Genomic DNA, 12,778 nt, shown 5'->3' on the forward strand with positions numbered 1-12,778 from the left:
CCTAGCCCAGGTTGACAAACACAACTGTAAAGTCAGGTGAGCAAAATTAAATTCCTGTCTGGATTTGTGCATCAGTCTGTTTTCTGACCTGGCACACCACGCTGGATCTTCAATGGATTGACTGGGCTGCATTCTCACAACCGAGGCACATTTTATGAATTAAGCCATTCAGGTTGTACTTTATCTGGTTAAGTGTGGTATTATGCCAACTCCGTGGCTCCGTTCACATAATGTTGGGATAAGGGAAGCCTAATGTCCTCACCTGCATTTGAGACACGGACAGATATTCACCTAGCGTAGCACTCACGCCTCCTCTTCTTGGCTTAATCATAGCTTGTTGATTAAACTAATTGGCTGGAATTGCACGGAAGGCAATAGACAAGTGGCAGAAGGACCAGCTCTATTCCACTGACCTTGTTGTCTGAGCTGAGCTGCAGTTATACAAGTTAACCCCGGAAAGGGATCAACGGCTGATTGCAAAGAAACACACACACACACACACACACACACCCAATTCAGGGGTCTGTTCACAAAACACTCAGAGGCCTAAAAGCCCAATTCACAGAACATGCAAGGCACAAAGAGCTGGTCATCGTCTCACTTTGTGTCACAGCTTGGTTTACTTAATGGACTGAGAGAGAGGGAGGGAGAAGCAGGGAGGGAGGGGGGGAATTGGAGGCAAAGGGGGGGGCGAGAGAAGAAGGAAGGAAATGGAGGGAGGATGGAGAAATAGGGAGGGATGGAGGTAGGGAAGGAAGGAAGGAAGGAAAGAAGAAAGAAAAAAAGGGAAAGGGAAAGGGAGGGAGGAAAATTGGAAGGGAAAGAAGGAAAGAAATAAAAGGAAGGAAGGAAGGAAGGAAGGAAGGAAGGAAGGAAGGAAGGAAGGAAGGAAGGAAGGAAATGGAGGAAAAGGGGAGGGAATGAGGGAAGGAAGGAAAGAAAAAAGAAAAAGGGGAAATGGAAAGAGGGAGGGAGGGAGGAGAATTGGAAAGGAAAGACAGAAAAGGAAGGAAGGAAGGAAGGAAGGAAGGAAGGAAGGAAGGAAGGAAAGAAAGAAAGAAAGAAAGAAAGAAAGAAAGAAAGAAAGAAAGAAAGAAGATAATATAGAGAGAAGGAAGGAAGGAAGGAAGGAAGGAAGAGATAGAGAGAAGGAAGGAAGGAAGGAAGGAAGGAAGGCCCTTTCGCCCTCTTACCATCACAGCCTCTCTCGACGTGCCCGATCCGGTGCAGGGCGTCGGCGATGAGGTCTGGGAGTCGGCCGTTGAGGTCCACGGAGGCCAGGCAGCCCTGGAAACCGTCCCGAGAGGCAACCAGTTTGGGCAGATTGTTGAACATGCTTTTGCTCAGGCCTCCGATGTACAGCTCCCCTGCAAGGCCGAAGAGAGTTGCGTTAGGAGCCCTGGAGCCCTCCGGCCCTTCCGTGTGTGTGTGTGTGTGTGTGTGTGTGTCAAGGCAAGGGTCCAGATGGGGGTCCCCTTCTTTTGGACACGGAAGGGGATCCTGGAGAAGAAAAAGGGACTCGGCACAAGAGTCGCTGGGAATTGGATGATATATATAGACCTTCAATGAATTATTTTTCTTATCTATCTTGTCCATCTGTCCTCTATCTATCTTCTCTATGCTGTCTATCTATCTCAATCTCTTTATCTATTATCTATATCATCTTTCTTTCTGTCTGTCCGTCCGTCTGTCCATCCATCTATCTATGTATCTCTGTATCTGTCTATCTGTCTCTTTGTCTATCTCTATCTGTCTCTCTGTCACTATCTCTCTATCTCTGTCTGTCTATCTATCTATCTATCTATCTATCTATCTATCTATCTATCTATCTATCTATCTATCTATCTATCTATCTATCTATCTACTTATGTATCCCTTTATCTATCTCTATTTCTAACTCTGTAACTATCTATCTATATCTCTATCTATCATCTATTTCTCTCTATCACAGGGGTAGGCAACCTTGGCTCTTTTATGACTCATGGACTTCAACTCCCAGAATTCCTCAGCCAGCCAAGCTGAGGGGAAAGGGAGAGGTTTCCAAATTGAGCCACGCTGGATCAGGAATTCTGGGAGTTGAAGTCCACGAGTCATGAAGGGGCCAAGGTTGCCTACCCCTGGCCTAGGCCGCTTTATGACTCGTGGACTTCAACTCCCAGAATTCCTGAGGCAGCCACGCTGAGGAGAAAGGGAGAGGTTTCCAAGCTGAGCCATGCTGGCTCAGGAATTCTGGGAGTTGAAGTCCACGAGTCATAAAAGAGGCAAGGTGGCCTACCCCTGGTCGGTCTCTCTCTCTCTCTCTCTCTCTCTCTCTCTCTCTCTCTCTCTCTCTCTCTCTATCTATCTATCTATCTATCTATCTTTATCCATCCATCCACCCACTCCCCACCTAACCCTCCCTCCCTCCACTCTCTCTCTGTTTCTCTCGGCAGCCTTGATTCCTGGCAACTGCCTGGCTGTTTCTCTTCCTTCCTGGCACCCTTTTCAGAAGAGATTTGCCCTTGTCTCCTTCTTCCGAAGGCTGACAGTGTTGAGTCAGATTGGCTAGCACAGGGATGGGAGACCTAGGGGAGATCCCAGGGCTGAAGACGAGACCGGCAAATCCAGAAGCAGCCCTAGAAGATGATGGCAAAGGAGCCTCGCTCAATCCAGAGATGACTTACGACCACAACGGAGCCCCAAATTTCCATTGCTGAGCAAGAGACTTCTTAAGTGGGTTTTGCCCCGTTTTATGACCTTCCTCGCTGTTAAGCGAATCACTGCAATTGTTGAGTCACACGGCTGTTAAGTGAATCTGGCTTCCCCCGTTGACTTGGCTTGGCAGAAGGTCACCAAAGGGGATCACGTGACCCTGGGAAACACCGCGACCGTCGTTAAGAACATGCCAGTTGCCAAGCCTCTGAATTTTGACCAATTTTGGTCGGAAGTGTGAAAAACGTCCATAAGTCACTTTTCTTCAGTCCCACTGTAACTTCGAACGAATAAACGCTCCTGAATCAAGGACTATCGGTAATTTTGACCAAACCCAACTGGATACAGTTGTCAAGTTATGCGCTTCCACACAACAGCTTCCGTCATCCCCGGCTGGTCCCCCAAGGGGGGGAAATTACCCCACAGGTCCAGAAGACGCAACCTCCCCATCAGCCAAACTGCAGCTTTTGCTTAGACTCAAAGTGCTTTTTTAAAATTATTATTATTATTATTATTATTAATTTCTTCCTTAAGGTCTGGGAGCAGCTCAGAGCCGTTTTGTTAAAGGTCACAGCCCACATTAGATTAATTATGATGTCTACAGCTCTCTCCGTTATGCTCTGGATTCCTTTGGTTTAAGTTTATTGAATTAGTTTTAAAAAAAAAAGAAAAGAAACACAGGCACACACAACCGTAGCCAAACTGTCACACTTAAAAAGCTAATTTAAAACCCCAGAGCATGAATCTACCTCCTTCCTCCTAGCAAAACATTTGCCCACAAGGAGATATTTGACTTGGTTAACGCTAGGCAGAAAAATGCACTCAACGTTCCGAATAAATTGCCGGCAAGTCGAACGTCTCCGTGACAGATTAGTCCGAATGCAGGCAACTGCGCCCTAACCACAAATGTCTCTGTTCTCGCCATTACATCGTTTCCCCTTTGCAAGTGAAGAAGCAATTTAATTTTTTTTTAAAAAAACCAAACCAAAACTGTGGATACTCTGCTTTCTTTCTTTCGCTTTTAATTTAAAGCAAGCGTAAGAAGCCTTAAACCGGAAGACGACTTCTCGCTGGCCGCTGGCCCGGAGTTTTACACATCTGGATGTTTTTTTTAAAACATCCCACATATGGAGGCAGAAAGGATGAATTTTAGAAAGGGGGACCCCTTTTATGACTTGTGGACTTCAACTCCCAGAATTCCTCAGCCAGGCATGCTAGCTGAGGAATTCTGGGAGTTGAAGTCCACAAGTCATAAAAGCGCCAAGTTTGAAGACCCCTGCCCTAAAGCGACTGTCTTTTCTGACAGGACTTTCCCCACGCTTCTTTTACAGAGTAACGTAAAATAAGCGAATCCCATATTGTGTTTCTAAAGGAGCCCAAGGGGGGAAAGAAACAGCTCAAAATTTACAAATGTAAGGGTGATTCTATCCATGTTCTCTGGACAGTGTTGTTAAGCTGGTTTCTAAGGGGGGGGGCACAGAGGAAACAGAATTGTCAAAATAACAGGAGTTGGAAGGGACCTTGGAGGTCTTCTAGTCCAGCCCCCTGCTCAAGCAGGAGAACCTATACCATTTCAGACAGGTGAATGTGCAGTCTCTTCTTAAAAACCTCCAGTGATGGAGCGCCCACGATTCCTGGTGGCAAGCTGTTCCACCGGCTAATTGTCTTCAATGCTAGGAAGTTTCTCCTTAATTCCAGGTTGCTTCTCTCTTTGATCAGTTTCCAACCATTGTTTCTTGTCCTGCCTTCTGGTGCTTTGGAAAATAAGTTGACCCCTCCTCTTCTTTGTGGCACCCTCAAATACTGGGATACTGCTATCAAGACCCCCCCACCCGCCCCAGTCCTTCTTTTCTCTAGACTGGCCATATTCAATTCCTGCAACCGTAGGATAACAGGGTTATTCCAAACATAGAATAACAAGGTTGGAAGGGAACTTGGAGGTCTTCTAGTCCAGCCCCCTGCTTGAGTAGGAGACTCTATACCATTCTGGACAAATGGCTGTCCATTCTCCTCTTGAAAACCTCCAGTAATGAAGCACCTACAACTTCTGGTGGCAAGCTGTTCCACTGGTTGATTGTCCTCACTGTTAGGAAGTTTCTCCTTAATTCCAGGTTGCTTCTCTCCTTGATTAATTTCCATCCGTTGTTTCTTGTCCTGCCTTCTGGTGCTTGCTTTGGAGGGTTCACACACACACACACACACACACACACACACACCCCATCTCCATGACAGCCCTTCAGATATTGGAAGACCGCTATCATGTCACCCCTATTCAGGGCTTGGACTAAATTAGGAGTTGTTACATTCTGCGTGCCTGAGGAAACTTACATACTTCTTCTCAGCAAAATGTATTTAAATGCATCGTATAAAATAATTCTTTGGACAGATGGGCACACAAGTTGGCTTAATCTATCCATCCCTCAATAAAAATAGACAGTAACAAAAATATATATAATCTAGTAATAACTGTGCTTCTTAATTACCCATTAAATCAGTAACAATATCCTTTTTTTAAAGAGTATACTAATTCTACATAGCAAATTTTATTGAGCAAACATTCGAAGAGTTAAGAGGCCATAAATGATTTTGCTGCCTACACAGACTATTTAATGAAAAGCTAAATCTCAGTTAGACATCAGTAAAAATTAAAATTCTAATGTTTTTTCAAATCCAAGGCCGCTGACTCCCTAAATCGAGCTGTGGCTTTTCCAAGAAGCCCTTAAAACCTCTGATTAAAAACCCACGGACTTGATTTGTGGCCCTTCCCAATTCTTGTTTAGCTTTTCTAACTGTCCACGTTTTCTCATGCAGACATAAAAACGCCCATGCATTATTCCGTTTGGGTGCAAATGTGTTATGAAAACTGCAGAAAAGGAGCAAGACTGAACAATAACGCAAAGCTACCAATGAAATAAGAAAAGGAGAAGGAAGGGAGCTCAAAGTAGCTGAGGTTCATAGAATCATCGGACTGGAAGGGACCTTGGAGGTCATCTAGTCCAGCCCCCCGCTCAAGCAGGAGGACCTATACAATTCTAGTCTCTTCTTAAAAGCCTCCAGGGATGGAGCACCCACAACATCTGGTGGCAAGCTGTTCCACTGGCAGGAAGTTCCTTCCTTATTTCCAAACATTTATCTCCAAGTTTCTCAGCCTTAGCAATTTTAAAATGCGTGGGCTTCGACTCCCCAAATGTTGGCTAGGGAATTCTGGGAGTTGAAGTCCACCCATTTTAAAGTGGCTGAGGTTGAAAACCAGTGGCTTCGAATGACCATCGGCGGAACACAGGCAGTCCTCGACTTACAGCAGTTCATTTAGCGACCTTTCAGAGTTAACAGCGGCACTGGAAAAAGAGGCTTGTGGCCGTTTTTCACACTTACGGCCGCTGCAGCAATCCCACGATCACGTGATCAAAATCCAGAAGCTTGGCAACAGGTTCATACTTACGAGGGTTGCAGTGTCCTGGGGTCACGTGATTCCCCCTTTTGCGACCTTCTGACAAGACCAAGGCAACGGGGGAACCAGGTTCACTTAAGCGTGTTACTAAGCTAACAACCACAGTGATTCACTTAGCAACCGTGGCAAGGAAGGTCGTAAAATGGGGCAAAACTCACTTAACAACTGTCTCACTTAGCAACATAAATTTTGGGCTCAATTGTGGTCATAAGTCAAGGACTACCTATAATATATTTCTTCCTAATTTATTTTTGCATTTAATGGCTACCACCGATTTTGGCCAGCCGATACATTTTCTTTTTGCCTGAAGGCCTAAATGTCGCCCCCTGGTGCCTTAACCGGAAACTGCTGCTTTGATCCCTTCCAGAGTTTGGCGCTCCGTGTCACCAGACGATGGGTTCTGTAGTGCTGACGGCAGGGCTGGGAGTTGCCCTTTCAGCCCCCTGGAGGAAGCCCACACGTGGTGGGAATTTCGTGGCTCACCTTTGAGGTCCAGGTTGCGGGCCCCATTGGAGTGCTGTGTGACAGTGCGCGAGTCGATCTTCAGCGTGTGGACGTTGTTAGTGTCGCGGGACACAATGACATTGTGCCACTGGTTGTCGTTCACTGGCTTGTCTGAATTCCCCTTCATCAGCGAGGGCCCGTTGCCCAGGTCGAAAACGTAGTGGATGTACCTAGGGTGGCCGGAACAGAAGGAATCAGGAAAAAAGAAAAGAAATTCAACTCAGTTGATCAGTTCTACCTTTCAGCCCAAAGAGAACGTGGGCAGTAGGTAACTCACGTCAGCCAGCCAAGCCACACCCTGCTGAGCAAAGCAGCCGACGAAAGCAGAGCATTTCATTCCAATTCCTCACCAGATGTAAATATTTCCATTTTCTTTTGGCCTCCAAGGGCCTAATCTTACAAGGCAGGGATCAGCAGCTCCCCAGGCAGAAGAAGACCGGGGGGCCCCGAGCAGCCATTAACTCCAAAGGGCAGGAAAAGTTTAAACTCTGATGCCTGGACCTCCATAAGGACAGGCTCCTCTCTGCACTGCCATCTCTATCATCTGCCTGCAATAGGAGGACCCAGGGCCGGGCTGGGGACCGAGGGCTTGGAGAGCCCAGAGGGTGAAGGGCGGGGGAGGGGGGGAAAAATCGGAGGTGGTCATTTGGTTTGGCTGGGATTCCTAAAAAGAGGAGGGAGGGAGGGAGGGAGGGAGGGAGGGAGGAAGGAAAGAAAGATAGGAAGGGAAGGGAAGGGAAGGGAAGGGAAGGGAAGGGAAGGAAGGAAGGAAGGAAGGAAGGAAGGAAGGAAGGAAGGAAGGAAGGAAGGAAGGAAGGAAGGAAGGATAGGAAGGAAGGAAAGAAAGATAGGAAGGAAAGATAGGGTGGAAGGAAGGAAGGAAGGAAGGAAGGAAGGAAGGAAGGAAGGAAATGGAGGAAGAGGGGAGGGAAGGAAAGATAGGAAGGAAAGAGATAGGAAGGAGAGAATGGAAGGAAGGAAGGAAGGAAGGAAGGAAGGAAGGGAGAGATAGGAAGGAAGGAAGGAAGGAAGGGAAGGAAGGAAGGAAGGAAGGAAGGAAGGAAGGAAGGAAGGAAGGAAGGAAAAAAGTAGGAAGATGTTTCTTTAAAGCAGAATTGGTCATTGACCAAGGGATGCTGGGGGTCCTACCGTGTGGGGAGAGAGGGGACGGGACAGACCCGTCTCTCCATGGGCAAACGGCTGTGGTGGGGAGGCAGAGTCTGGCAGAGGACCCAGAGGGACAACTGACCCTGTCCCTGCCGTGTGCTTGGCGGACGAGCAAAGCCGCCTCGCCCAGGCCTGCCAGGGCCCACGCCTCACCCTTTGACGAGCTCCACCACGATGAAGTCGTTGCCGTTGCCGCTGTTGAAGAGGATGAGCCCGTCGGTGGCCGTGGTCTTGAACTGGAAGAAGAGGTGCATGGAGGCGTAGGCCTGCAGCGTGGCCAGCGCCAGGTAGCTGGCCTTGCTCTTGAAAGTGACCGGGTCGGCGATGATGCTGCGCAGGCCGAAGCGGGCGTTCAGCTCACAGTAGCTGATGTCGCCGTTCTTGCAGAGGTCCATGTAGGGCATCCCGTTGAAGATCAGGCTGCTCAGGTGGCCGATGAAGTTGGAGGGCACCATGGAGATGAACCGACGCTCCGTCATGATGCCCGTCTCGATGTTGTGGAACTCCAGGCGGGTGTGGGCGCCCGCCATCTGCCCTGCTTGGGCCGAGCAAAGGGGGGGCGGGGGGCAAAATATTAGCACGCCAAGCAGTTGGCCGGCAAGGCCTCGGAGAGAGAGAGGTCGTGCCCAGGAAAATCCAGCAAAGAGGTTCTGGCTACATCAGGAAGAAGGTTAAGGGGTTGCAGGTAATCCAAGGCTTTCAAAAGCCTGGCAAAGTCCTTTCACCCCCCCAGTCAATCAGAATAGAGCCGGAAGGGACCTCGGAGGTCTACTAGTCCAACCCCCTGCTCAAGCAGGAGAACCTATACCAGCGATGGCGAACCTTTTAGAGACCGAGTGCCCAAACTGCAACCCAAAACCCACTTAGGTATCGTCGGGTGCCGGGTGGGCGTGGCCATTTCAGTGGGCGTGGCTGCGGTGGTAACGGCAGACCGGGTGGGACTAAAAAGTTCAATCCATCAATTCCTACTTTGCGAGATCTTTTTTTTCCCCCCGCGAGACGTTGAAATTGATTTGATTGATTGAAACTTTTTTTTTTGCACACGGTGGCGGAGGCCTAAAGCGAAAAGGTTTTATCGAACCCAGCTGAAGGCCTAGGACTGGGGCGATGGCGTGCGTGCCCACAGAGAGGGCTCTGCCTGCCACCTGTGGCACCCGTGCCATAGGTTCGCCACTACGGTCCTATACCGTTTCAGTGGCTGTCCACTTGCCCACTTTAGCTAAACTTCTATTTCCAGCTTCACTTCTCTGTCCACCTGTTCCCGCCTCTGAATCCAGACTGTAAGGCTGTTAATCAGCATCACTGCTTTGAATTCTATCAATCATCATCACTGCTATTCATCGGGGTCTAATCCTTGTGGGCTGGATCTGCGTGCGTAACCTGATGACTGGATGAAATCTGTTTTCTGACTCTGCACAATTCAGATTAATGGGCCAACTGAACTCAGCTGAATTAAACTGAATACTAATCACAGGTGCCAAGGGTGATCATTAGACACACAACGAATTTGTCTCCGGTGCTGAAGCTCTCTGTAGATGTAGCCACAATTACACCCGTTTGTGTGCATGGCCACAAAAGGGGCGGATATGTACAGTGTGCAAAGCCACAGCGCAGCAAACCAGGTTTTGCCTGTTTGCAGAACGGCAGCTGGACCAGAAGCCGGCTTTTTTGTTTACAGGCCGGGATTGCGTGTTCTGAATCTCCCCCTAGTGGCCAATGTGGGTGATTGTTTTGAGAGCCTGAGTCGGGAAAGGAAATGAACCATTTCCAAGGTGGCTTGCTGCCCTCTGGTGGCGGAAAGGAAGAATGGCAAAGGTACACTTGCCAGTCCCAGGTGAACACAGGTAGTAAAGTTTGCAGGGCCTCCAAATCTGGCAGCCTCTTTTCCACCTGCACTTTTTATCGCAAGCTGAAGCATTTGTGAGCTGGGCAGCATCGCCTTCATCTGATGCACAGGATGGCCTTGCCGGACGTCCTCGACTTACGACTACAATTGAGCCCACAATTGCTGTGGTTAAGCGAGACAATTGTTAAGTGGATTTTGCCCCAGTTTACGACCTTTCCTCTCACGGTTGTTAAGCGAAGCACCGCAGTTGTGAAGTTACTAACCCGGCTGTTAAGCGAACCGGGCTTCCCCCTGGACTTTGCTTGCCCGGAAGGTCATAAAAGGGGATCACGTGACCCGGGAATACTGCAACGGTCGTAAATATGAAGCGTCTGAATTTTGGCCAGGTGACCGTGGAGATGGTGCAACGGTCGTTAAGTACGAAAAAATGGTCATAAAAGTCCCTTGTTTTCCAGTGCTGTTGCCACTTCAAATGGTCATTAAGCGAACTGTCGTCAGTCGAGGACTACCTGTATGCAGATCGTCCTCGGCTTCAAACCACGCATTTAGTCACCGTCTGAAGTAGCAACAGCACTGGGGGGGAAAAAGGGACTTAGGACTTAAGCTCACTTACAACCGTGGCACTGTCCCCGTGGTCACGTGGCCCAAACCCATCTCCTTGGCCACCAACATGCATTGCTGAGGGTGGCAGCGCCCTGGGTCCTGTGGGGTCACCCTCGGTGGCCTTCCCACGGAGCTTCCAACCAGCCAAACCGATGGGAAAAGCCAGTAATTCCCTTAACAATTTGCCGCCATTTGCTTAACCACCCTGGCAAAAAGTCATAAACCGGGACGCGATTCCCATTTTAACGCCTGTCTTGCTTAGGAGCAGAAATTCTGGACTCATTTGTGGCCACACGTCAAGGAGTGAAAACAGCGGAACACAATTGCCAAGAAGTGCAGGATCGCTGGAACGACTCGAGGAAGCTTTGTGGTGGAGCTTAAATTCAGCCAGTTAGCCCACCTTGCTTTCGTCTAAGGCAGGGGTCTTCCAACTTGGCCCTTTGATGACTCGTGGACTTCAACTCCCAGAATTCCTCATGACTTGTGGACCTCAACTCCCAGGATTCCTCAGCCAGGTACACATGCTGAGGAATTCTGGGAGTTGAAATCCATGAGTCATCAAAGGGCCAAGTTTGAAGAGCCCGGCTTGTGGACTTCAACTCCCAGAATTCCTCATGACTTGTGGACTTCAACTCCCAGAATTCCTCAGCTAGGCACGCATGCTGAGGAATTCTGGGAGTTGAAATCCATGAGTCATCCAAGGGCCAAGTTTGAAGAGCCCTGCTTGTGGACTTCAACTCCCAGAATTCCTCATGACTTGTGGACTTCAACTCCCAGAATTCCTCAGCCAGGCACGCATGCTGAGGAATTCTGGGAGTTGAAATCCATGAGTCATCCAAGGGCCAAGTTGGAAGAGCCCTGCTTGTGGACTTCAACTCCCAGAATTGCTCAGCCAGGCACTCCAACTTTGAAGACCCCCTGATTGTGGACTTCAATTCCCAGAATGCCTCAGCCAGCATGCCTGGCTGAGGAATTCTGGGAGTTGAAGTCCACGAGTCATCCAAGGGCCAAGTTGGAAGACCCCCCTGGCCTAAGCGGGTTGTGCGAACCCGGTCTTTGCATCGCCAGCATCTGTTCCTCTCTGGCTTACCTTCCACGGTGACGTTGTCCACAGAGAGCTGCAAGTTCTTCCCACGCCGGACCACCCGGACGGTGTGCCATTCGTTGTCGTTGAGTTTGTGGCCAGCAAAGAGCGTTTCCGGCCCTTTACCTGTGGGCAGGACGGCGAGGTCAAGAGCAGCTGTTTTCTGGGGTAGCTGAGAGTGGGTGGATTCCCCACCCTCCCACGGGCCCAGACCCCCCACCCCCACCCACCCCCGTTAGGCAACACAGCCCCAGAGACAGAGAATTCCCAGCCAACAATTTCAGCACACCATTCACCCCTGCAGTAAACGTATACACTCTCTCTCTCTCACACACACACACACACAGACACACATACGAGCCTCGGAAAGCAAGCATGTGCATTCAAACGCGTTGAGGACTAGTCCCATGCTGGTGGGGTTACATTATTCCTTATTAAGCCTTTATCAAGCCTCGTTTCTCCCCTCGGGCAACTTGAAGATGGGTGGAAGTCAGCTCCCAGAATTCCCTAGCCAGAACCTCACATCTGGGGGAAAAAAAACCTCTCTCACCCCCCACCAGAGCCTGCCAGTTCCCCAACTCACCTGCCTCTAGGGTTAGTGCCCAGACTTGAGCAGCCAGGCTTCACCTGGCAACAGGTGTGAGCATGGAGCCTCCTCCTCCAGGACAAGGCACAGCTCTCCATGCCCTTGTGAGCCAGGCAGGCTTCTGCAGAGGGGCGAGGGGGGCAAGTGGAAAGGAATTGTGGGGAGGGGGCTGGATCCTGGGCAAGACCCTCCCTGTCCTTTTGTTCTGACCCATCAGAGGAGATGGCGAAAGGAAGCCGGCAGACAGGCAGGTTTTTCTCCTGCCTGGCAGCGTCCGGAAAAGGCTGGCCGCAATCGGGGCCAAGGCAGTCCCCAGCGTCAGGAGCCTACGCAGCAGCGTGGGTTTAATTGGGCAGATCAGAAATATTCACGGAAAAGTAGAAAAACCAGAAACAAACGAGGATGTTTCTCAACCAAGTTTGCCCCCCCAGGCCTGGATGCCACTGGGGCTCAGCAATAAGAGAGTGGTAGGGTCCGACTTCAGAGCCTCACGGTTTGGAGTCTTACAAACTAGGTCTACCTCTGGGTGGGTGACGACGACGGCAACTTGACGGCCTGTGGACTTCAGCTCCCAGAATTCCACGCTGGCTCCAGGAATTCTGGGAGCTGAAAGTCGCACAGTTCGTCAGGTCGCCCTAGTTGCCCACTCTTGCTCCACGCCAAACGATCAAAGGCCGCAGAGAAAGATGGGAAGCAGCAGGCAAGCAGGATGAGGCCGCTTCTGGCCCGTTGTAAAATGAGGCCGGCTGGCCGGGGACTTCAGGCTAACAGCTTCTCCTGGAAACGGGGCTGGTCCATTTCTCAAGGAATTAGCGCATCAAATAGCCCTTTCATCTCAAAGAACCC

At 49.7% G+C, this 12,778-nt stretch overlaps 1 protein-coding gene across 2 annotated transcripts in view; it reads right to left on the reverse strand.

The window, feature by feature from the left end:
• NRXN2 (neurexin 2) overlaps positions 1 to 12,778 on the reverse strand; it is a gene marked incomplete at its 5' end in the record, with an annotated part of 185,616 nt that overhangs the window by 160,019 nt on the left and 12,819 nt on the right. For both annotated transcript variants that reach the window (XM_081340212.1, XM_081340211.1), the window contains 4 exons: positions 1,194 to 1,367; positions 6,626 to 6,816; positions 7,967 to 8,348; positions 11,353 to 11,472. In XM_081340212.1, the coding sequence (XP_081196338.1) occupies positions 1,194 to 1,367; positions 6,626 to 6,816; positions 7,967 to 8,348; positions 11,353 to 11,472 (867 nt within the window). The remainder of the gene's footprint in view (positions 1 to 1,193; positions 1,368 to 6,625; positions 6,817 to 7,966; positions 8,349 to 11,352; positions 11,473 to 12,778) is intronic.

The sequence above is a fragment of the Vipera berus genome (genome assembly GCF_964194415.1).
Source record: "Vipera berus genome assembly, chromosome: 16".
Taxonomy (NCBI): domain Eukaryota; kingdom Metazoa; phylum Chordata; class Lepidosauria; order Squamata; family Viperidae; genus Vipera; species Vipera berus.